Source organism: Puccinia triticina, chromosome 17A, assembly GCF_026914185.1.
Source record: "Puccinia triticina chromosome 17A, complete sequence".
In the NCBI taxonomy this organism is placed as follows: Eukaryota; Fungi; Basidiomycota; class Pucciniomycetes; order Pucciniales; family Pucciniaceae; genus Puccinia; species Puccinia triticina.
In genome coordinates this window covers 2395242-2418839 of record NC_070574.1, presented here as the reverse complement: position 1 = coordinate 2418839, position 23598 = coordinate 2395242, and the positions used below count along the sequence as shown (strand labels likewise).

General features: G+C 52.7%; 3 protein-coding genes across 3 annotated transcripts; all 3 read left to right on the top strand.

Moving 5' to 3' along the window:
- Positions 1–9185: 9185 nt before the first annotated feature.
- On the top strand, positions 9186–9864 carry PtA15_17A205 (uncharacterized protein; the record flags this gene model as incomplete). The annotated part of the gene is made up of 3 exons (XM_053164297.1): positions 9186–9444; positions 9567–9727; positions 9820–9864. The coding sequence occupies 3 exons, from the start codon at positions 9186–9188 to the stop codon at positions 9862–9864; spliced, it is 465 nt and encodes a 154-aa protein (XP_053028278.1).
- Positions 9865–11369: 1505 nt separating this feature from the next.
- On the top strand, positions 11370–16798 carry PtA15_17A204 (uncharacterized protein; the record flags this gene model as incomplete). Its single annotated transcript, XM_053164296.1, has 3 exons — positions 11370–13283; positions 13350–14135; positions 16688–16798. 3 exons carry the CDS (start codon positions 11370–11372, stop codon positions 16796–16798), a joined length of 2811 nt encoding a protein of 936 aa, XP_053028277.1.
- Positions 16799–16981: 183 nt separating this feature from the next.
- Positions 16982–21066, top strand: PtA15_17A203 (uncharacterized protein; the record flags this gene model as incomplete). Its single annotated transcript, XM_053164295.1, has 6 exons — positions 16982–17213; positions 17332–18161; positions 18237–18281; positions 18371–19878; positions 19953–20035; positions 20111–21066. 6 exons carry the CDS (start codon positions 16982–16984, stop codon positions 21064–21066), a joined length of 3654 nt encoding a protein of 1217 aa, XP_053028276.1.
- Positions 21067–23598: the final 2532 nt, after the last annotated feature.

Here is a 23598-nt window from a genome sequence, read left to right as displayed (position 1 = left end):
CTCCACTGGAGGACTTCAGAGGACTTCCCGTCAATCTGCAGCCCCCTGCAGAACCAGATCTGCAGCCAGAAAATCTTAATTTTTGAGGGGAAATGCTGTCCCAGGGGCTCCAGATCTGGTTCTGCAGGGTCTGTAGATCTTGATGGGAAGTCCTCCACTAAGCCCCTCCTGGGCATGAAGCGCCCAGTTGGACGACTTCCTGTTGCCTAAATAGAGCGCATAGGGGTTGTTTTAGAGGAGGCCACTCAACCTTGTTTGCTGGTGAAAACTTGATATCCATCAATTGGATGACAAGCAGTTCCTGTTGATATCTACAGACGCTGCAGAACCAGATCTGTGGAGGACTTCCCGTTGAGATCTACAGACCCTGCAGAACCAGATCTACAGCCCCTGGGACAGCATTTCCCCACAAAAATTAAGGTTTTCTGGCTGCAGATCTGGTTCAGCAGGGGGCTGCAGATTGACGGGAAGTCCTCCATTTACCCTCAAAAATTGGAGGACTTCCCGTTGGCTATGTGAAATGCTTGGCCTGTACCATACAAAATCTGTTTTTCCCGCGCAGGGAAAACGGCTTTCTTTTTTCAATATTCAGTTTATCAAGAGACAGAAACAGCCTCCCATAATTGTGTACCACAACTGCAGGCTTCCTGCACTGCTCTCCTGGACCAAAATGTGTATGTACATACATGAATACATAACACATGGGTCCGGGGTGGGGGGGATGGAAGGTCCTCAACACTAGACCAATACATTCATTGTGTATTGGTCCAAGATGAGAGGAGGTGGGCCCAAACCTCTCCTTTCCTCTCTGACCAATCTATGTCTACTAGGGGGATTCAAAGTCAGCCATGCATGACTTGCATGCACTTTTGCAAGTTGGTGTTCAAGGCTTTTATTGAACACCAAATTTCAAAAAAACATTCAAGCAGGCTTAGAGGGTGTAGTACAGTGTGGCTTGCATGCACTTTTGCAACTTGGTGTTCAAGAAAGAACTTGAACACCAACTTGCAAAAGTGCATGCAAGTTGCAACTGACCAACTTTGAAACCCCCTAGTAATTGTATTGGTTGGAGAGGAAGAATGAGGGAAATTTTCTCCAACCAATGCAATAGACCTGTCCATCCAAGGGCAAAGGGGAGACAGATCCCATCAGACCAATACAATGTATTGATATGAGGGGAACACTCCCCTTCTTCCTCTTGGACCAATTGTATATCAGGCAGAGAGGAAGAAGGGGAGGATTCCTCTTGGGCCGATCCAATAGAGTGGTCCAAGAGGAAGGGGGAGAGAGCTACTCTCAGACTGATACGTAACATCAATGGCAGAACCCTCTCTCTTCCTCTCCAACCAATCTACACTACAAACATTTATTATTTTGCCCAAAAATAAAATAAAAGTCAACATGAAAAAAATAAAACCAAAATTTCACTCAGGGGAACAAACTGAGCATGCTGAGCCAAAAAAATAAAATGTCCCAAACTGAGCAAAAAACATTGGACAATGTTTTGGGATGGTTTTTTTTCACGGGCCTGGCGGGCCTGGAGCGGGCTTGAGCGGGCCTTGAGTGGGCCTGAGACGGGCCTGCCCCAAAAGCACATTGGCTCAGTATTGAAGAAGTTTTGCCTTGCCCTGGGAGCTTCTTGGGCTTTTGATGGGCCCAAAATCTCAACATGGGCTTTTGGTGGTCTAGAAGTATCAACCCAGGCCAATGAATAGCCCATGGGCCTTTGAATTCCCAGAAAGCCCACCATGAGCCCCCACATAGCTAATGGGTTGTTGGTAGCCCATGAAGATCTCCATGGGCCAACAGATACCCTCATGGGCTTTTGGTGGCCCATGAAGATCTCCATGGGCCAACAGATATCCTCATGAGCTTTTGGTGGTCCAAAAAGCTCCCCATGGGCTTTTTGTGGCCCAGAAAGGAAGCAAAAAGCCCATGGGATCCCATGATGGAACTTTTCCATTGGAAGTATCTGTTGGCCCATAGGGATCTTCATGGGCCACCAAGAGTCCATTAGCTATGTGGGGGCTCATGGTGGGCTTTCTGGGAATTCAAAGGCCCATGGGCTATTCAGTAGCCCGGGTTGATACTTCTAGACCACCAAAAGCCCATGTTGAGATTTGGGCCCATCAAAAGCCCAAGAAGCTCCCAGGGCAAGGCAAAACTTCTTTAATACTGAGCCAATGTGCTTTTGGGGCAGGCCCATCTCAGGCCCGCTCAAGGCCCGCTCAAGCCCACTCCAGGCCTGCTCAAGTCCGCTCCAGGCCCGCCAGGCCCGTGAAAAAAAAACCATCCCAAAACATTGTCCAATGTTTTTTGCTCAGTTTGGGACATTTTATTTTTTTGGCTCAGCATGCTCAGTTTGTTCCCCTGAGTGGAATTTTGGTTTTATTTTTTTCATGTTGACTTTTATTTTATTTTTGGGCAAAATAATAAATGTTTGTAGTGCTAGTTGTATTGGTTGGAGAGGAAGGAGATAATTCCTCTCAGACTGATAATATCAGTCTGGGAGGATAGATGGACCAACATGTTGGGTTGGTCTGAGGTGAGAGATGGACCAACAGTGGGCCACTACGCTACACTACGCTACAGGGCCACTTAGCGTTAGCGTAGCGGCAAAAAGCGCCCGCCCATTTTGAGTAGCGTTAGCGCGCTGTTAGCGCCGCTACGCTGCGCTACGTTTCAGCGGCGCTAACAGCGCGCCAATTGTTTGTTAGTGTTAGCGCGCCGCTACAGTCACTACGCTACGCTGCGCTAAAGCGCTTTTAGCGGAAAAAAAGGCCTTTTTTCAGCTAAAAGCACTGTGGCGCACTGTAGCGCGCGCTCTTTTGCGCCCTGCGTGTGTAGCGTTAGCGCAATTGCGCGCATCTGCGCTAACGCTACGCTAACAGCTAAATTAGCTGTGCACCCTTTGCGTGTAGCGTTAGCGCAGAAAGGCGCAATTCCGCTAACGCTACGCTAAAATTTAGCGGAATTCCGCTACGCTACGCCACGCTAACGCTACGGTTAGCATAGCTGGCCCACCGTTGGATGGACCAATACAAGGCAGGCGCGTCTTGCCGTCAAGAGGACAGAGATTTCCCGTACTTGGGACTCTGTTTGACCCACCAGTGGTTGACAACATCATGGGGGGGGGGGGGTGCACAATGTCTGCCAAAGAGCCAGCAGGCACACTGGTCAGATGGCCAGTTTAATAGCAATGCCAATGACAGCAAGCAGATTGTCCATCCAACCTGGGCTGTGTTGAAGACAACAACATGTGTGGCATTGCAACCAGCCCACCACGCCATAACTTTGTACACTGACCCAACCAGGTTGGCCATTGAGGCGGCAGAATGCTGGCGTTCAGATCCGGGCGGGCTGCCAGCCCAATTTGCAATATTATTGATAGACAGTAACAATATTTAAATTAGCAGAATGGTTTTGTTACAAGAATCAAACAAGCAACAAGATATATGTACGCCAAGCTGATACAACTACAAACATGTCACATAGACTACTATTACAATGATTTGAGCTGAGTATCCGCAATAAACGGGCCAAAAGGCAAACAAGAAGAAAAAAAAATAGGGAGCAAGAGACAAGGAAGGAGCAGGAGAGGGAGGGGGAAGGAGCAAGGGAGGGAGGGAGGGAGGATGGAAGAGTGAGGGAAGGAGCAAGGAAGGAGCAAGGAAGGGAGCTGGATGGAGGAGTGATGGAGGGAAGAACAAGGAAGGGAGGCAGATGGGGGACTTGAGACTCAAGAAGACAGGAGCAGTGAGGCTCTCAAAGTCACAAATTTCTGAAGCAGGTGACATCACCCCTGCTGTTCAAAGTTGCCCCAAGGACTTGTGCACAGGACAAACTGCCATCTGCCTGGGAAACTGACCAAGTTGAGCAGCTCCCAACAGGTCTGGAATCATGAACAATAATATTTGGTCATGATGCTGGTCTCTAGCAAAGCGGACATGGTTTTGCCGGGGTTGTGTCCAACCTCACGTCCTGGCCGTCAGAGATGGGGCAGCGTGTTGTATGCAGGGCCCTGATCAGGCAATTTGCCGTCATCTGGGGTTATTTTGGCGTCAATCCAGCCCGCCCGTTGGCTGGACGGGCTGGATTGTCCTTGATTGCTCCCTTCGTGTACATATGTTGCATTGGTCCGAGATGAGAGAGAGACCAATACACATGTTGCATTGGCCAAGTAGAGAGGCCCCGGTGTGGTTGGAGGGGGCTCAGCAGAAGGAACCATATATGAGAAACAGGGTCAGACCTGTTTCTGGAAATTGATTGTTTTGAACAAAAAACAAGTTCTGGTTTCCCCCAAAAACAGATGCTGTGGTACACGTTTTTGAGGGGAAACAGTTTTCCATGAGGAAAGTTGTTTTGCGGCCAAAAAACAGCTTTTTGAGCCGCTACGGTACAGGCCCTTAATCTAGAGGGACAGGCTAAACTTTACTGGCTGGTGAAAGTTGATTGAGCTTGAGTTTTCACCAGCAAAAAAGGTTTACAGAACCCCCTAAATCAAGCCATTTGGGCAACGGGAAGTCCTCCATTGAGGCCTTTTGGCTGCAGATCTGGTTCTGCAGGGGGCTGCAGATTGGCAAGGAGTAGATGACTTCCCTTTGAGAGCCGCGGCCCTCCCAGAAGTGATCTAGAGCCCAAAAATCTAGATTTCCCTGCAAAAATCTAGACTTTTTGGGTCTAAACCAACATCTGTGGGGGACCCAGATTGCACGGGCCAATTTTTCACCAGCCAAGGAGCCTGTCCCTCTAAGCTAAGCATTTTAGCCAATGGGAAGTGTGAGCCTGAGTCTCTATAGTGACAACAGGACACAAGAAAATGGGGGGCAAGATTTGTATTTCTTTGAATAAAGAAAATACAAATATAAGAGAGAGAGAGAGAGAAAGAGAGAGAAAGAGGCTGAGCAGATTCAAGATTAAGCAGATATTCAAGGTTATTCTGGTGGGAATGCACATCCACTGGCAATGCTACCTCTTTAGAAGAATGCTGCCAAGCTGTGCTAGAGAGTGCAACATCCTCCTCTCACCAAAGAAACGTGGAGGGCTTCTGGATTAGACAAGTTTAATCCAGCCACAATTTTTTAGCTTCCTTCTGGATAGTCAAGTTTCTTTATGAAAGATTTCAAAGAGCTAAGAGTTTATTTCTTAGTTAGACTCTATTTATAATCTATATACAATTTATAGATTAAAAATAGAGAAGCTGGTATAGTACCTAAGAGCAAGCAACTAGCCGCTCTATCTTTTAAGACGAGGAGCTCGGTTGCTCTACCAAGTCTGCTTTGAGTTTAACTTGGGAATTATTCCTCCAGTTCACTGCAGCTGTTGACAAGTTATTAGTCAGTTTAGGCTTTTGCAGAACTGCTGAGAGAAACATTTGTTTCTTACTGAACGAGGGCCTTTGGCTCTTATTGTCCAGTTTTCTTTGCTTCGGAGAATTGGCACAAAAGTCTCTTGACGTTGTCTGTTTCAGAGAACATCAATGATCAACTTCAGCTTCCGTATTCTCTTTTCTAAGCTTTGGACACAATCACTCACTGCTTTTAGTATCTTCTCTTTGAGTAGCTACTGCGGCTTTATTGGTCTGTTTTTGATCCTGTTTGACAATGTCTAACAGATTCAGAGATAGCTTTTTAGTTCTTTCTCCTTTGACCGTTAGTTCTGAATCATGCTACTTACCTTTGGTTGTTGCTGTGATTCTTTTTTCTAACGGCGTTTGGCAGCATGGTTCCACGTGTTGGTTCTTGCTGCTCGCGGATATCAAAACTGTAATCAGCATTGAGCTGTCATCAGTATCTGCACTTCTCCCGCTGTGTGGCTTTGACTGCGGGGAAATGGTTTGCTTTGCTCACCTTTCTCCGCAGCTGTTTGAGCTCCCAGCATCTTCCTCAATTTATGAGGTCAATGTTGTTTGCCTTGGCATGTAATCTCACACTTTAAAGGGAAACCTATGTGGGTTTTTTCTTACAAAAACCACAGAAAAAGAATGATGTTAAGCAGGGGCAGCCCTGTGATCAAGGATAAGGCAAAGGCCAGCAAAGAAGAGCAGATCAAACAGACACAGAGTTGTACCTCTGAGATAAACAAGGTTCAGTGAAAGAGGTTACTTACTGTCAATATCCTAGGCACCTGTGATGGTAGGTATACTGGGAGCGTGGTAATCTCTTTGGTGGTGATCCTGGGGCTATCTGGGGTGTGGTTCTAGTGTGCTGGAGTCTGTGGATCCTCCAGCTGCATGGGTGATCCTGAATTCAAAAAATTTCAAAGTTGGATGACATAATCACACTCAGGGCGCGACTACACGGCCCTGCTGCGCATGTGTGTCACAAACCACAAACCCTAGAAAGGAGTAGAGATATTGGAAAGTGATCAGTGAACACTAGGGTCAAAATTGCATGGGAAATCAGAATCTGAAGTCAAAACAACCTTATGTATTCAGTTCAAAAAGATATGAGCACATTTAGGTATAAAATGGAGATAAAAGGCAGTTTTAGGTCAACTGTGTTGACTCTAAGGCTGACAGGAAGTCCTCCAGTCTTTGGCTGCATGTATGAGGTGAGAATCAGAGGAAGGACCCTTCAAATTGCGCTCCTAAGAAACTTGACACAACAAGAATCAATTTTTTGCGCTCAACCAATTTAACCCAATGTAGATTGCTGCAACCAGTTGTGAAATCTAAAACCAAGGTAAAATTCAAGGTACCTCAGATTTATAAACGCCGTAGCAGGCATGGAGTCGACCACGGGACGCAGCCGGGCCCATCGGCATTCCTTGTTGCCATCATGAGGGATGCGACAGTGGGGCAGTATTTGCGGTTGCCCCGACCACCATGCCGGCCAGAGTCCGTCGTGGTGGCACCCAACACGGGTGTGTCCGTCTGGCGCGCTAGCCAACAGCCCAGCCCCGGTCACCATAATGCACATACTGGCGCTATGAGATATGTAATCGCGACCCGATGCATCTCATGGCGGCGCCGCTGTGTCTTTCCCGCCCCTGTCTTGTATGACCCTCAGAGTGACGCCTGTCCGGCCAAGTCGCCCGGCTGGGTAAAACAAAATTTTTACCCTTTTGGTGGCCAACCCTGGCAATCTCTCCTCTTAGAAGAGACCCTGCGGGCCCCTCCAGAGGAGCATTGCTATGGACATCATCTGGCCGCAGGGTGTGAGCCAGAGGCCCTGCGGTGCCCTCCTCCAGAGGGGGGCTGCAATGGCGTTCCGAGTCAAGGCCTGCCGATTACAGCAAGATGGTGTTGTGAAAACAAAGTAGACCCCAAGCTCAAATATGTATTGTGTTTTGAATAATTCTTGGACATTTAATGGGTAATCCCCCCCTCCATCACAAAAACACCAACTTCACTTGATGTACACCAAAAATGGGGTTCACTCACAGATTCTACTCATATCCAGCTACCAGTGCCTCCCAGACCCCAAAAGTGTGGCTTTTAAACTTTCCGGTGCAGAACTGATTTTGGAAAAGTGTCCAAGCTTTTTTCAAAACACAATATGTTTTCAAATCTGCTGCCTGAGCCTGTCCTGCAACGGTTGATCATTGATGTGCATCCTTTTGTATGTAGTTGACTGCCTACAGCAACCGATTGGGAGATGTGAATTGCCAAGAACCCGGGCGTTGAGATCAATCACATCACCACCCTTTCAATACCACCATGTTCTCTGCCTTGATCACTATGATGCCAGACTTGGGGAGGTACGGAAGCCCTAGAGGGACACGCATCCGGCCACCGTTTGGAAAAATCAAAAAAATGCTATTTCACAAAATACAGATGCATGAAACATGTACCACATGTATAAACCTTCCAAATTTGGGATTCCATGAATCTTAAAGCTCATGTTTTCATGTGAGAGCTTGAGAAGGCGTACCATCGGACCGCGGATTCATCAACAACTCCTTGGTCACTGGTACTGACTGGTCAGCCAGAGCGGTACACACCGGCCATTAGGAACATATTCCCCTTGATGGCAGGTCCGTTTGGTCATTGAGGGCTCTCCTCAATGGGCTGTCCTCTTGGTCATCGAGATGAGTATACGCTCCTGTAGATGACCGGAACGAACCGGTCATCAAGAGGAGTATGTACTCCTCAGGATGACTGGAACAAACCGGTCATCGAGAGGAGTATGTACTCCTCAGGATGACCGGAACAAACCGGTCATTGGGAGGAGTATGTACTCCTCTAGATGGCCGGAATGAACCGGTCATTGGGACGGGAGGAGTGCATACTCCCTTGATGATTGGAACAAACCAGTCATCAATCTACTCCTCAAGATGACCGGTTTGTTCCGGTCGTTGTGAGGAGTACATCACTCTCTTGATGACCGGTTCATTCCGGTTGTTTTGGGAAGTACATCTTTCTCTTGATGACCGGTTCGTTCCGGATTTTGGGAAGTACATAACTCCTCTCGATGACCGGAACAAACCGGTCATCTCGAGAAGTACATCTTCTTCTCGATGACCGGAACAAACCGGTCATCAAGAATGTGGCGAGTGAATATTGACGGCCGGTACGGGCCGGGCATCAACGGAGGTGTGGACTCCTATCAATGACCAATCTCCACCGGCCATTGATTCAAGAATCCAACTTCTGGTTTCATGGAATCCCGAAGTTGGAAGGTGGATACATGTGGTACACGTTTCATGCATCTGTATTTTGTAAAATCACATTTTTTGATTTTTCAAAACAGTGGCCGGATGTGTGTCCCTCTAGGGCTTCCGTAGGGAGGCAAGGTGATGGCTCGATACCAATTCAAGAGGTTATTCTGAACTCCAGAAGTCCTTGAAAGCGTTTCTGTGCGCTTGATTCAAGGTGTTTTTCTTCCTGTAAATAAAATGTGTCTGTCAAACTTTGAATTTCTGTCTTCACCAGAACCTACATATTGTGTTTTGCTTAATGGTTGGACTTCAAGAGTGAAGTTGAGTGCTATAGTTATGGGGTTGTCTGGCACAGCCCCAGTTTAATCTCCATCATTCTGCCATACGGAGCCCGCCTGTACCGAAGTGAAAATGATCATGATGATCTTTATTTCACGATGCGAGGCAAAAACAAAAAAAATGGAATTACACAATGCCATGATTTGTGCACAGCAACAGGACCATCCGTCCAAGCATTCTACAAAACACAATATGTACAACCACAACTTCGGAAGTCTCGAAATGATTGTTAGCCCGCTCAGTTCATGCCGCTCCATGACTTGTCCTCATCGACCTCTCTGGGAGTCTACATCGAGCGGAGCCAGTCTCTCCTTGCCAGCGGCTTTGCAGGAGGCCGGACTGATAACTTATCGGGCATTCTTGCGCGCAGATCGAATCCACTCTTATTTGGCCGCAGAGCTCGCATGGCCAAAATCGACCTCATTGACTTTTCAGAGGTGCACATGCTCCAGACGAACAATATCCTTAATTTTGTAGAACTCGGACACGCTGCAAGGATCCAAGGTGAGCATTTTGGCGCTCCGTCAATGGGAAACACGGGCGCGAGGTGATGCTCAAGAATGCTTGTATGCGATCCTTGCCCAGCATCACGGGCAATCTGACGATGCGAACAGACAATGCTGTAGTGCAGAGACAGAAGCCAGGACACGCTCGCGTGTGTGTGGGCTGGGCCCAAGCCACGCCGCCCTCGCGACCGAAACGGGCGGCGGATAGCCCGGCGCAGACGCCCAGGTTGCCCGAGGCTGCGGCCTCTTGGCACCAGCCACTGGCGCGCAAAGGGGGTGGTGTATGAGGGGCTGGGCAAGCTGTTCATCCGCGATGGGCATAGATCACTTGGGTGCGGCTCTCTGCTGCAGGCCCGTTGTGCCTCGCCATCAGGACCGCCACATCATCGCCGTGTTCCCCGAGCCCGAGTGTCCATGATGACGGACGGATGGTGTGTGTGATGGTGTCTGGACACCCTTGTCGGCCCGCAAGACCCCCCTCAACCAGAGAAGGCCTGTTGATCAGAAGCGCCTGGAAGATGGGGGGGTGTGGTCGGTGAGCGGCGAGGTCGAGGAGAGCTGAAGACGGACGAAGACGCACAGGCGACTTGGGGTTTATTGTGCCCTCGTGGTCTTTCACATGGCTTAAGCTCCACTCGGCTCTCGTGTGGAAGCTTCCTTGCCGAATAAGGTTGTCCACAATGTCGATACCCGGAAGGCCGTGGACGGTCGCCCCAAGACGAGGTATTAAAGCTGGCGCGTTTCTGTTCCCAGCTTCCTGGCGCGTGCCAAGAGGCTGGAGAGCTCTGAGTGTCGAGCACCCGGCAAGACAGGGTGTGTGTGTGTGCCGATCGCAGGAGTGTGGACGGCAGTCATCGGCCAGATGTCCACTCTCTCCCAGAGACCCGGGCCATGCGCTGCTTCGCCTTTCATTCTCTCCCGGCAGCGCTCCACGCAGCCAGCGTGCGTCTGGTTTTGGGTTGAAGCCATCCACCGTGCATATGACAACAGCTGTTGATTGTGTGTATACAAGCACTCCATTCAGACGTTGTACTTGGAATATGTGCTCGATTCGTGCGCGAATCAGCAGCTGTCTGTGTGGTCTATTGGCGGTCTAATGCGCCGCTAGAACTTGAGGAGCTTTACGGGGCGATGTGTATTATTTAGTGTATTGAACTGTTTTTGTACACCCTGATGCATGGAATGATGACTTGCCCAGTCCAACCCTGAAGATGTATGTATGTATTGTGCGCCGCATCTGCATTAAGGTTCGGTGGGAGTTCCCAGGGGCCGTCCTCTTCCCTTCTGAGCCTCAGCCGGCGATCCTGGCATCCTTACCAAGCTTGTGCTTTTTATAAGACCCGGGCGCTTCTCTAGCTCGCTTTCGCTTCCGCTTGCTCTCATCCAGTGGCCTTCGCACGCTGCCTTTCTTGCAAGACCCGTCCAAGCCGGGCCATCCCAGGCCACCTCCCAGGCCATCCCAGCCATCTGCCGAGCCAGGCGCCCCCTCCCCGCGGCTATTCCCCAATGGCTCTCCCACTCTAGAGCACTGCTCCTGGCGTGATACTCGCCCTCTCTTTAGTCACACCCCCAGCACCGCTTTTCCCTGCAGCTCCCCCCTCCTTCCCTCCTTCCTTAATCCTTACATACTTGATTGACTGATTGTTACTTGATATACATAATACTCCTTGAGACCGCTCCCTCCGCCCGCTCAATACCCTCAGGCTCAGCCGGCCCCTGCCGCCCCACTGTCCTCCTCTTGGACCCAGCCCGGAAGCTGAACGGACTGACACAGTTGATCGAGCGTGGTCCAGTCCGCTTCCCCTGGTTAAGAACCCATGAGATACCAGTGTGTGTGCACACCCTCCCCCTGTCGCCATCGTCTCATCTTCCTCGCTCACTCCGCCTGCCTCTGCCCCCCAAGGACCCCGCCTGCTGCTGAGAATGCTGCTCGACCGGAAGTCTTCGCGCTCCTCCGGCCTGCCCCGCTTCAAGCCCTCCACCCACACCCTCAAGCAGCCGCCCCTCTCCCCCCAGGCCGACGCCGAGCCCGCCGCCTACAGCCTGCCGCCCATCAGCTCGCTCGCCGCCATCAAGCACTGGTTCGACCCCGCCCCGCCCAGCCCCTCACTCGCCGGACCCGCCCCAGCCAGGGCACTCTTCCCGAGCACCAGCCCCTCCCCGCCCCAGCCGCATCCCAGCACCGGCAGCCCCGTCGAGCTGCTCGACGCCGCCATCCCTTCCCCGCCCGCCGCCAAGCAGTCGCTCAAGCCGCTGCGCAACTCCATCCGCAAGCGAACGCCCTCCAGCCTGTTCGCCCGGCGCCTGTCCAGCGCCAGTCTCCTCAAGTCCAAGCTCACCAGCGAGCAGCCGGAGAAGCCGCCCAAGAACCGCAACTCGGCCCACCATGAGCCCCAGCGGCCCACGCCGCCCCTCCATGCTGCCAGCAAGCCCAGCAACAGCCCGCCCGTCGGCGGCAAAGACCCCAGCCATACCCCATCCAGCCCAAAAGCCCACTCGCCCCCCAGGACGCTGCTGAGCCCCAAGAGAAAGCTCCTCAGTCCTTCTCCGAAAAAACACGCCCCTCCAAGCCCAGCCACCACCCTCAAAACCCTGCCCAGCCATCATCCCCGCCCCGGGCCAGCCATGAACCTCCTGAGTCTGGGCATCCAGTACAACCCTGCCCTCAGGCCAGACCCCGCCCCAGCCCCTGTGCGCGATCCCCCTGCGGCCCCTGTGCTCAAGCCCGGGCCCCGAGGCTCCTCTCTCCACCCCTTTTCCCGCGCCGCCGCCTCGCCCACATCCCCCTTTGCCACCACCCAGTTCAGCCCGGCACGGCTGGCCAGTCGCAGCTCGACGATGACCCTCGCCTCGACCTGCACGACCGGCTCCGACGACGAGTTCCGCTTCTCCGACCTCGTCTCCATCCAGCTGCCCTCCACCCCCACCGCCGCCCTCCGGCCCTCGCCCGCGGGGAGACCGGCGGACCTGCTCTCCGACTTCCCGCTGCCGCCCTCCCGCGACGCCTTCCTGCCGCCCTCGTTCGACCTGCTCTCCCACGGCCCCCATTCAGAGCCTGTCGACCTCCTCTCCGGCCTCCCCCGCAGACTCGACTACAGCCCCTCCCTCCCGCCCCAGATACCCCTGCCCCCCCTGCCCGCCACCCGAGGCTTCCGGCCCCCGAGCCTGCTCCACAGCTGGTTCCCGCTCGCCTTTCCCGACAAAACCCCCACCCAACCGCCCACTGAAGCCATGCCCGCTCCCTCCCCAAACCCCTTCGAATCCCCCGACATCTCCAGCACCTCCTACAACCTCGACGACCTCCTCGATCTCTACGACACGCACACCTCGCCAGACTCGTTCAAGCGCACCGACCGGCCCACGTCCAGCACGGCCGTCGACGGCCCAAAGCAAGCGCTGGACCTCAAGGCCATGGAGTCCTCGAACCTCCTGGACGTCGACCTGCCCAGCCGGACAAGCAGCCCGGACCACCTCAGCAGCCCCGGCGAAGAGCTCGCCAAGGACGACGAGGAGACGCTCATTGTCCGGGACCAGCAGGGGCAGTCGCTGAGCAAGATCCAGCCCCTGCTGGACTCCGCCTCCGAGGGCGAGGAGGAGACGGCCAGCGAGATCGACCTCGACGAGCCCCTGGACATGATGGCCGTCCGGCTCGGCTACCAGCTCCACCTCGCCGACGGCTCGGACTCGGACTCGGACGACGCCGGCCGCCGGCCGCTGCGCCGCGCCGAGGAGCTTGACGACGACGACGCGCTCTTGGACGCCGCGCCCGTGCCCTTCTCGCGCGGGCCCAGCCGCCAGCAGGGCCTCTTCCAGGTGCGCTCCCTCAGCTCGCTCCGCGTGAGTCCTTCCCCCCCCCCCCCCCCCCCCTTGCATTGAGAGGCGTGCTGACTGTGTCGCTCCCAGGCCGCCCACCGGGCCCCGTCGCGCAGCCGGACGAACCGGGTGGTGATCGCCGAGGCGAGCTCGTCGGACGAGGAGGAGTTCGACCTGAAGCTCGACCACGACCACCGGGCGACGAAGCACGACGGCGAGGAGCCATGGCGAGGCGGGCCCGAGTGGCGCCGCTCGTCCGTCGGCTCCGCCGGCACCCTCGGCTCCTTCACCACCACGCCCTCCAGCTCCCACTCCTCCTACCAGACCCGCTTCTCCTCCCCCGCCGACACCCTCGTCTTCCCCCCCGACGCCCTCCCCAAGACCTGCCTCGGCCTCGGCTTCCACATCCATCCGCCCCCCTCGCCCCTCCTCCCAGGCGCCACAGACCGTCGTCTCTGGCTCCAGCGCGCCTTCGCGCCCCGCGACGCGCCGGCCCAGCCCCGCTCTGCCTCCCTGCCCGGGCCCTCCTTTAAGCCGTCCTCCTCCTCCGGCCCCGTCCACAGCGCTTGGGACGAGGACGACGGGGCCTCCGAAGCCGTCCCCGACCAGCTGTCCGACCATCTCGACCGTCCCCGCGCCTCCTACAGACTCAAGCCGCTCATGCTCGTCTCCCGCAAAGACCGCCACCTGTCCTTCCCCCTCCTCCACGCCCCGATCGCCGAGGAAGCCGCCCCCGCCCCGCCCGCCTCCGTCGCCCGCACCCGCGCCTCCGTCCCCGCCCACCTCGCCTACCGCCCCGTCCCCTCCTCCTGCTCCTCCGCAACAGCCCGCCCACCCGGCGCGCCGCCCCGCAACGTCCGCGTCCGCGCCAGCCTCGTCAGCCTGTCGTACCACCGCTCCGCCGGCGCGCCCCACCCGCTGCTGCTCGCCCGCCCCGCGCCCCTCTAACCCCCCTCCCCTTCCAGCCTCCCCATCCGCACTGTTGTACCGTTCGCATACCCTCCTTGTCGTTTCGTTTTCTCCCCCCTTGTCCCCCGCCGGGCGCCCTTGTCTAGTAATTTATCCGCGCGTCGTGCGCTTTGCTGCTTGTGCGTGAGCGCCGTCGGCGTATCTCCAGCTCTGTGCAGAGGGCGTCTGGTGGGCCGCCTCTGCTCGGAGCCCTTGTTGGCGCCGCGCATGTGAGACGGGCTGGATGGCTGGGACTCGCAGGGGCTTGGGGCTGTGCGGCGGCGAGCTGGCTGCCCGGTCTCCGCCACACTGGGGCTGCCGTCCTGAAGTATGCTCTTCATGCGGAAGCAAGATGGACGATCAGGCATGGTATGATGTGGTCTGGAATGAGCGCGAACCCGTGTTTGGCAGCGTGATGGTTGATAAATAACCGTTGCATGTCCCTCTACGTCGGGACAAACAGCATCTTTTTTTGGCCTGATCATTGGCAAGCAGACGGGCAAACTTTGTCACTGCTTCCTCCCCAAAGGTTATCCTAAGAAATGTGACCTACAGGATGCAAGCGACGTGTGTTGTGAACATGACACCGCCAGACACGGCCGACGTGACAATGTTGGGAAAAGGGCTCCATAAATACTTATTTGTGGTTCCACAAATGCGTGAAGGGAGGCCTTCATCAGCATGGCTTTCTGCCCCAGCAATCGTCTGATTTGGGCCCCATTTTCCTCCCTCCAAGCTTGCCTTTTCTTGGATTCCATTTCTTCCCATGTTCCTCACTTATCTTCTGTCTATTGTGGATTTTGGCAGACGTACGTTGCACACTGCAATACACTCGTTGCCCGCGGTGCTGTGTGTGCAGGTCCACCCACTTGGCACACTGCGGGTGAAGCAAGCAGACAAAAATGGCGGGCTTTCTGTTGTCCTTGGCGAATTTTTTTGAAGTTTTCTTGGATGCTAAACAAACTTCCCAAGAAGCAAAACAAGTACAGTGATTTGGGGACCTTGGTTTCATGTTCTCGCGTGCCACCAACTCCAATAAATTTAGGTCATCACAATACATCTATATCCAACTGTCTCAGAACTTTCCTGTGACTTTGGGCAAGAATAAGGCTTGGAAAAGAACCAATGATCGGGAGTTTTTGGCATGCGGGAACATGAATCTCTGGCCCCCAAATCACAGTTCTTGTTTCTTAACGGGTTTTTTAACACATAAGGAAGCTTCAAAAAACTCCTAAAAATTTCACACAGGCCAGTAAAATGCCTGTGTATTGATTAGCCATCAAAAAAAAAGCTTGAAAAATTTGCTTCTTTGACCCGCAGTACGTGAAGTGTTTGGAGCTGCGCGCACTGCACAGTGCACAAAGCGTTTTTCACAGTACACCAAGTAGGTCTGTATCTTTATTGGAGCCTATTTGGAACCATCTCAAAAAATTGACACAGGTTGAGTTTGTAGAGTCCAAGACAGTGTGGTGGAAACTTCTGTCTAGCCGCTGTACATACATATTTGTGCTGCAATATGGGAAAGGTTTTGTGTTTTGGCTTTGGAAAAAAGCCTGGCCAATTGGGATGGGAGTGGAGGACGCGATGGCTCTCAATGGTGCAGGCCATCCATGGATGTACACAAGATGTCTTTTTTTTTCCAGTGGGGCCTGGACATTTGTCAGAGATCCAAACAGTCTTTGGGTCGTCTTCTGGGCTTCATCCATCGGCTTGCCCGTGAATATTTGTTCTGGTGAGTCTCACAGGCAAGTATGACACGATATTTTATGTTGTGGTTTTGTGCTTGTGCTTGTGCTTGGACGATATTTCAGCTGGCGCAGTGGGATATGGGTTTTGATTGGTCAGAGCTGGTGAAGGGATTGCACCGATGTGGTTGGCGAAGCGGCGACTGTTGGTCCGGCGTAGGGTGGGTGTTGAAGTGATGATATATCTTGGATGTTGTGCTTTCCGGGATTAAGCCTTGAAGCTGATCAAGGAGTGTTCCAGGCTGGGTGGATATGGGCCGGATGTTTACGTAATCCGTTACACAGCTGTGGCCGGTTATTGTTACGATTTTCCTTTTTTTCTCGCCGGCGGACTGAGGCTATAGCTTACTGGGGGGTATTGGACGCGGCCTAAACTGGTTTCGGACTCGACGTACTTTACCGTTTTTTCTCTGGCTTCTTCTTCTCCTCCAGCCTGCAACATCCATCCCACCACCACCCCACCATCCACCATCACCATCAGCTCAACAACAACAACGGAAACAACGAAAACAGCATCACCAGACTCATCAGCAGAAACTCAGGCTGAGCAACCAACACCAACAGCACCCACCGGTCTCTCGAGGTAAGGACTCACCCACTCAGCTGTCTGTCAATTGGCTGCCACAACCAGCATCGTGGATAGCTTATCTCTCCTATCTTCGACCTCATTCTTCTTCAAAACACAACCACTTATCCTTCCAGCTGACCGTCTGATTCTGTTGATTGATATTAAAGCCCACGAGACTGCAGACCCTGCCTGAGAAACTACATCATCAACAACACCAAAAGATCGAATCAAACCCATCGGATGGTTGTCCAGATTCAGCCTCAGCCCATCTCATCTGACCCCCTCAGTATCCCTCTATCCGTATCTTTTCCCGTTGGATCAGCCTAGGCTTGAATCTTGACACACTGGTCAGTTTTCCTCTCCTCTCATATATGCACCTTTCGTCACCCTTCTCCCCGCACCTTCTTACCGTGCCTTTTGGTCTCCTTTCTTCTTTCTGCTTGATCCTTGACGCCTCCAGGATGCCCATTGTCCAAACAACTAATCAGATCAAGCACACTCCACCGCTCTCTTCGCACACACCACCAGGACTACTACCTGATCCCCCACCGCATCTCTTGCAATCAGCTCTCATCCACTCAGCCAACCCGCCCCACCCAGTCACCATTCCTCACAAATCAATCCTGCAACCTGTCTGTAACTCCATCAACCCAAACAACCAGCCCTATTCATGCGTTGACAGATCTTTGCTAGGTCAGTAGTCTCTTTTCTTGCCTTTCGTCCCTGTAATCGCGTCAGTCTGGCGTCAAAACTGGATCTACCTAACCGGACTTGCTCTCTGACTTGCTTTGACTATATACACGTTTAATAGGTTACCCCCTTATCATGTGGAATGTAGACCCATCGACAAACAAACAACAGAACAACTCGGGCAGTCCATCTGCCGTCACCACTGCCTTTCAATCCTTACCGAAATCTATGCTCCCAGGCGCCCAATCAGTAAACCCAGAAACCTCATCGACACCTTCCCATCAATCTAAACCTAACTCTCGATCCGCTCACCCCCCTTCATCTCATCCCCCTAGCATCCATCACCCTACCATTATCCGTAGCCTGACCAGGCGTTTCTCACCTCCGTTCAAGCCCTTCGGATCTAAAGAGCCAGACACGGATGAAGATTCTATTGTCCCATTAGACTCACCAATCAACATCCCTTCTTCCATGCTCTCTTCCGATCTATCCTCAAATAGATTCCGGAACCATCCCAACGCTGAAGTGATTGTCCTCTCAGCAACCCAACCTGCCTCACGTGCAATGAAGGCCAGTGGCTCCAAGCCCAAGCATTGCGAATCCAAATTTACCACCCCGGGCGCTAACCAACCCGATAGTCCGGGAGATGAAGTCCTCCGCTCGTTCGTCTACGATTCTGACATGGAGATGCAAGATGCTCCGAGCCTCAAACGGCCCCGACGCAAGGGCGACAAATCCAATCGGCAGAAGAACCCCAAGCCTTGCTCAGCCAGCCAATCCTCTATCTCCGACCCAACCATCTCTTCAAACATACCTCAAGCAGTCACTTTTGCCCAATCCCCCAAACCATCCCGGAGCAACACTCGATCAACTCAACCTTCCGCATCCACTTCACGTAACCTTCTCAAGCAGCCATCAGATGACGACGAAGATGTGGAGATGGCAGTTGCTGTGAGTCATGAGTTTTATCTTCTCCATACAGCACTACAGCAACGTACTGACTGGCCATACTTTCTTTTCCCTCAGCCCAAGTCAAAGCTACTCACCAACGGCAATGGGCGGGCGGCCACCGTAAGTGATCACCTGGTTAGATTTTTATGTGCTTATGATTCGATCTGGAGTTGAAAGCTAACAATCTTCTCTCTATTTTGGCTTGACAGGCAAGGCGAGCACTACTGAACACCGGTGCCAGCGGCCTAGTGTGGTCCGGTGGCGAGCAACCATCCGAGCCCATCCCGAGCTCTTCGACGGCAATTATCGCATCTCCCCGATTGCCTCCCGCGCGTCGCCCCTCTCCCAGCGACCCAGCTTCTCCGACTAACTTGTGTGGATCCAGTAGTTCAACTCACGGTGAACCCGAGGATGAACAACCCGGTGTACCTTCCCACGAGAGTCCGCCTGACATTAAGCCAGTGAAAAAGTCTAAAACCAAGTCAGATCCCAACTCATCCCGTGTTAAGCGTCCCAAACCTCCTTCACCCATCGATCCCCCAACTGCACCCGATACCCCAGCAGCACCAGCCGATGGAAGCTGTAAGGTTGAAGTCAAGCGACGTATAGCAGCCCTTTTGCCAGCCACTGAACCCGACGAATACGGCCAATACGAATCCTCAACCTGTCATCAATGTCGTGTCAAGACCACCCGCCCAAAGATGATCTGTGACCAATCACAAGACCCCAACTGCGTTGTCCGAGTTTGCCACACCTGTCTCATGGTCCGGACGGTATACGCCGATATGCCCGAACTTCGACCTCCAATATTTCAGTTCGTACCGGGTGGGACGATGTTGTGTGTGAAATGTCGAGATATCTGTCCTTGTGCTTCCTGTCGAAGACGTCGAGGTGAAAAGGAGCAATGTCGCAGGGGTCTAGGTAGTGCTCTGAAAGGTTTCTACGGCTTGACGCCCGAGGAACGAGAACAGGCGCTATTGAGGAAGAAAGAGAAGCAAGAAGCAGCCCGGCAGAAGAAGGAAGCCCGTCCGCCGAGCGAGAAGAAAGCACCCTCAACCGCATTCCGCAGGGAAGTTGCTTCGATTCGTGGTGCCTATGATGACGACGAACATGGACGCCTTGAACATTGGGCTCCCCTTCCTGTTTTCCCTCCGTTACCCAAGCGACGGAAGAAGAAAAGAAAACGACTGGAACTCATCGAAGGCGCTCGACTAGACTCACAGGCAAGCGATACCGACAGTGATAGCAGTTGTAGCGATAGTGACAGCAATGATGAGACGGACAGCGACGCGCAGTCGCTCTCCTCGGTATCCTCCTTCCGCTCTGGCGCCCGAGCGCGTCTCGTCTTGGGTCCCGAATCATTCCAGTTACCCCTCTCTTCGAACACACGGAACACACTCCCTCTACTGACCAAAAGCTGGCGGACGAATCTCTCCCGCTCGCTCAAGGCCGAGCACTCCAGTTTTCGCAAGCCCCGCGGCCACAAGGCCCCAGTCGTGTGGATCAAGAACGGCGCGATGGTCCAGGCCCGCAAGCCGCCGACGACCGAGTTCATGCAACGCCTTGCCCAGGAGCAGAAGGGCCGCTCCGGCTCTGACCCCAACCTCCCAGCTGACCAGCCTTCGATATCTCATCCCAATCCCGTGCCCTCTTCCATCAATCAAACCAACCCATTATACGGATCGATCGACGCCAGCCAACTCGACGATCTGGATAAGTGAGTCACATCGAGCTTCTTTTGACTCTGTTCGACAAAGGCCGGGTTTCTTACATTTTCGTTTTGTTTATCAGGATGGATATCTCTCGACCAAACTATCCAGATCCAACGAGTCCAAATGGTTTCCAGTCCTCATCGAAACTAAACGGCAACTCAGGTGAGAGAGATAGTTTGTCAATAACCGACAATCACACATCATGCTTACATTGTCTATTTTCGCCTTATTTCAAAGCTGGATGCACATGTACCATGGAGCACCTGCAGTCTTCAATAGAAGCACTGGATAATCCCTTAGTCCCCCACACTGAAAAATGCCCGCTATTTGGATCTGACCGATACCCACAACCGATGCCGATGAGTGATCACCTGGGAATGTGTTCAGGGAACCTGAATCCGACTCCGCCGCCGATCATGGAAGGAGGGGCAGTGCATGGGGAATTCGGCGGCGAGATGGACATGGAACGGTTCCGAGCGCTGCGGACGACGACCGGCGATGGATTTGAACCGGGCTCGTCCCCGATCGACCATCAGACCTATCTGGCAAGCCTAACGGATGAGCAGCTGAGTGCGGTGCTGAAGGAGGGCCACAACGAGATGATCAAGCAAGGCCTGCTCCCGTCCTCGCTCAACCCGAACGGGATGATCCCGAGCAAGTTCACGAGCCAGTTCAGCACGGGGATCTCGCCCGAACTCATCTCGGCCGCGCTGCCCTTACGGGCGGAACACGAGCAGGGCTCGAGTGGCACGGAGGAGGACATGGCGGGCGAGCAGGGCGCGACGACGAGCAGTGGCGCGCCGGGTGCGACGGCAACGAGTGGTGGCCCGGGCCTCAAGGAATTGACCGAGGAGGACCAGGAGGCCGGGCTCATCGAGGCGGCTAATTGGGCCGCCGTGTGGGGCGCCACTGACGGCGCGGGCGGCTTCCTGGTCACCAAGCCCAAGACGCATCCCGACGAGGACCCGGAAACGACGATGGAGCAGCAGCAGCGGCAGGACGACTTCCCTGCCAACCCGCCTCTCAACCTTCATCACCCCGCGACCACTAATCTCCCATTCCAGGACTCCTCCGTTTTCGATAATTGGGTCCATCATGCCGCGGGCACCGATAAGGAACTCTTCCTCAGAGCTATGAAGTCTCGCGTCGGCGACGAATGGCTTACCGACGTCATGCCCCTCGACTCTTGTTGACCGTCTCCTCCATCTCCATCTCCCTCCTCCTCTTCTCCCCTTTCCGTCGTCCTCTCTATCTTCTGTCTCGTCATCTATCGCCCCCTCCCCTATCTCCACTAAGCCTCTAAAAAGTATCCATAATCAAATACATATATATTTCTATTCTTCTTCTTTGCCTCTTTCTCGATCTCCTTGGCTTAATTATATATGTACACACACACATATATATATATCATACATACATATATATATATACTCAATCACACTGGATCTTACGGAGTCTCTCCTCTTTTGCTTCTTCCCCCGCTTTTTCTTCTCTTTTGTTTTCTTTGTTGTGTGTGTTTTGTCAATACATGCAGATTTACATATCTTCAGACTTGGTCTCGATTTTCTTTGGATTGGTTTGTGAGGGTACGCGGCTGGTGCGAATGTACTTCAGATACGCACCCGCACCAGCATGGCCAAGACGGATCCCCGAATGCTTATACATACATATATATATATCCAATAATTGCTGCTTTTTTCGGGTTCTTTGTCTAGGCCAGACTGTGATAAACATCTCTTGGTTCCTTTTTTATTCGGCGTCTCTGTATGTACATAACTTTATCTGCACCCTTAGAAGCTAGTGGGCGGCGAGCGGGGGATAGGGAGGGACAATTGATAGAGATAATCAACCCACAAGTGTATCTGTTTCCTAAGCTTCTATGTCTTGTCTTTGAAGAAAGGTTGGATGATTTGCCAAAATTTCTGGTTTTGTTGACCCGAGTCCCTCTCCATGTGGAGGGGGGACGCCGTCCCGCAGGGGCCCTCCGAAAAAGGGACTTTTTTGGTGCTTAGTCAACCCCATGATGGCCTGAGAGGATTTCAAAATGGTGATTTCAACTTGTTGTAGCAGCACCATTTCTCACTGGGTGATTAGGTAAGAGAGGCAATGAGGCTCAAGCCCAAAACTAATCCCCAAGCAGCACTGCGTATAAGCTATGCTATCATTAGCAATATTGCAGTGTAGCATAGCTTAATTCCGCTAAAACTAACGGGGTTCCCCCTTAGCTGTTAGCAGAGTTAAGCTAGCGCTAACCACCAAAACTAAGCCTGCTATGCTGCATTATCTAATTTTTTAGTGGGGTTTCCTGCTAAAAGCAGCATAACATACAGTGTTGTGTTAGTGGAGCACTGCTAACAGTCCGCTGAGGGACTCCTGTCCGTACTAGGCGGTGGCAGTTGTGTGAGGGGATGGGTGCTGGTCAAGCTGCCCTTGGGGTTGGAAGGTCCGTGAGGATGATCACAGACGTGAGGATGATCACAGAAAAAGGGATCTGGGATAGCTTTGTGGTGTTGGTGGTTTTGAAATGTTTGCCAGGGTTTTGGATCCTCGGCAGTGGTTGTTTTGTTTTTGAGAAAGTTGGAGAGATGTGATCTTAAGGAAAAGGAAAGGAAGGATCTGAAAACTTTAGATGAAGGTGATCGGCAAGCTGAGCTCAAAGGTTGGAACTCTGATGATTGATCTATAAACTCTGGATGGACCGTATTCTGGGGATCAGAATGCCATGCCTCTCCCATCATCCAAGTTTGGCAAACTTGGACTCCGGGAGGCCACATTTCACATAGATTTCATTACATCCCCCGCGCACTACACGCGTGCAGACTCACAACAAACAAGAGAAGCAGGAGAAAAGAAAACAACTCAAGGAAAAAAAAAATAAAGGAAAGCACAGTGTGATGAGACAGACAGGAAAGAGCCAGAGAGAAGAAAGGAAGAAAGGAAAGAAGAGACAGAAAACACTCAAGACAGGCAAAACAAACAGAAGAGAAAGAAATCAGAAACAAAACAGGGAATAAACCCACAGCAGGTGCTGTACTGTTAGGACCAAGAAAGCTGAAGAGGGCTGGGGGACTGAGAAGGAGGGAATATGGAAAGATGGAAAGAAGGAAAAGGAGGGGGGGAGATCTTGAAGGGGGAGCCAGTTGGAGGTAGGAAGGTGATGAGGAGGGATCTTGAGGTTTGGTTTCTTGATGCTTTGATGATGAGATCTTGATGGCAGAGTCTTGATGATCCTGGCGGCGGTAATTTCCTGACTAGCTGGTCACGAGAGGGGCCACCACACCGCTAACACTATATATGGCTGCAGATGCCAAAGCCAAAAGGCAGTACACAATCACACAAGGGCTGTTTAGTGGCCACCATTACCCAGAGCCACCATCACTCAGCAGATGGTCTGGGAGCAGGTTGAAGGAAAAACTGAGTTCATATTCTGAACCAGAGCAAGTTTTTTACCTTCCTTGCTACTGCCTGAAGTTGTAGGCCACTACCCTCTGCCAGTACAGAGGGGGCAGGGAGGGACTGACCAAGCACTGGGATGGAATGTAAGAGCACAGGATATCTATTTGGGAAAGTGCTGGGGCTGGGGCAAAGGCAGTTTTTCTGGATTGGTTGGATGTGTATATTTTCAAGTCTTTTGATGACAGGACCAAAATACCTGTCACATCAACTGGAACAGAGTCAATGTTGCTGTTAACCAACACTGGGTCGCTACGCTACGCTACGCTATT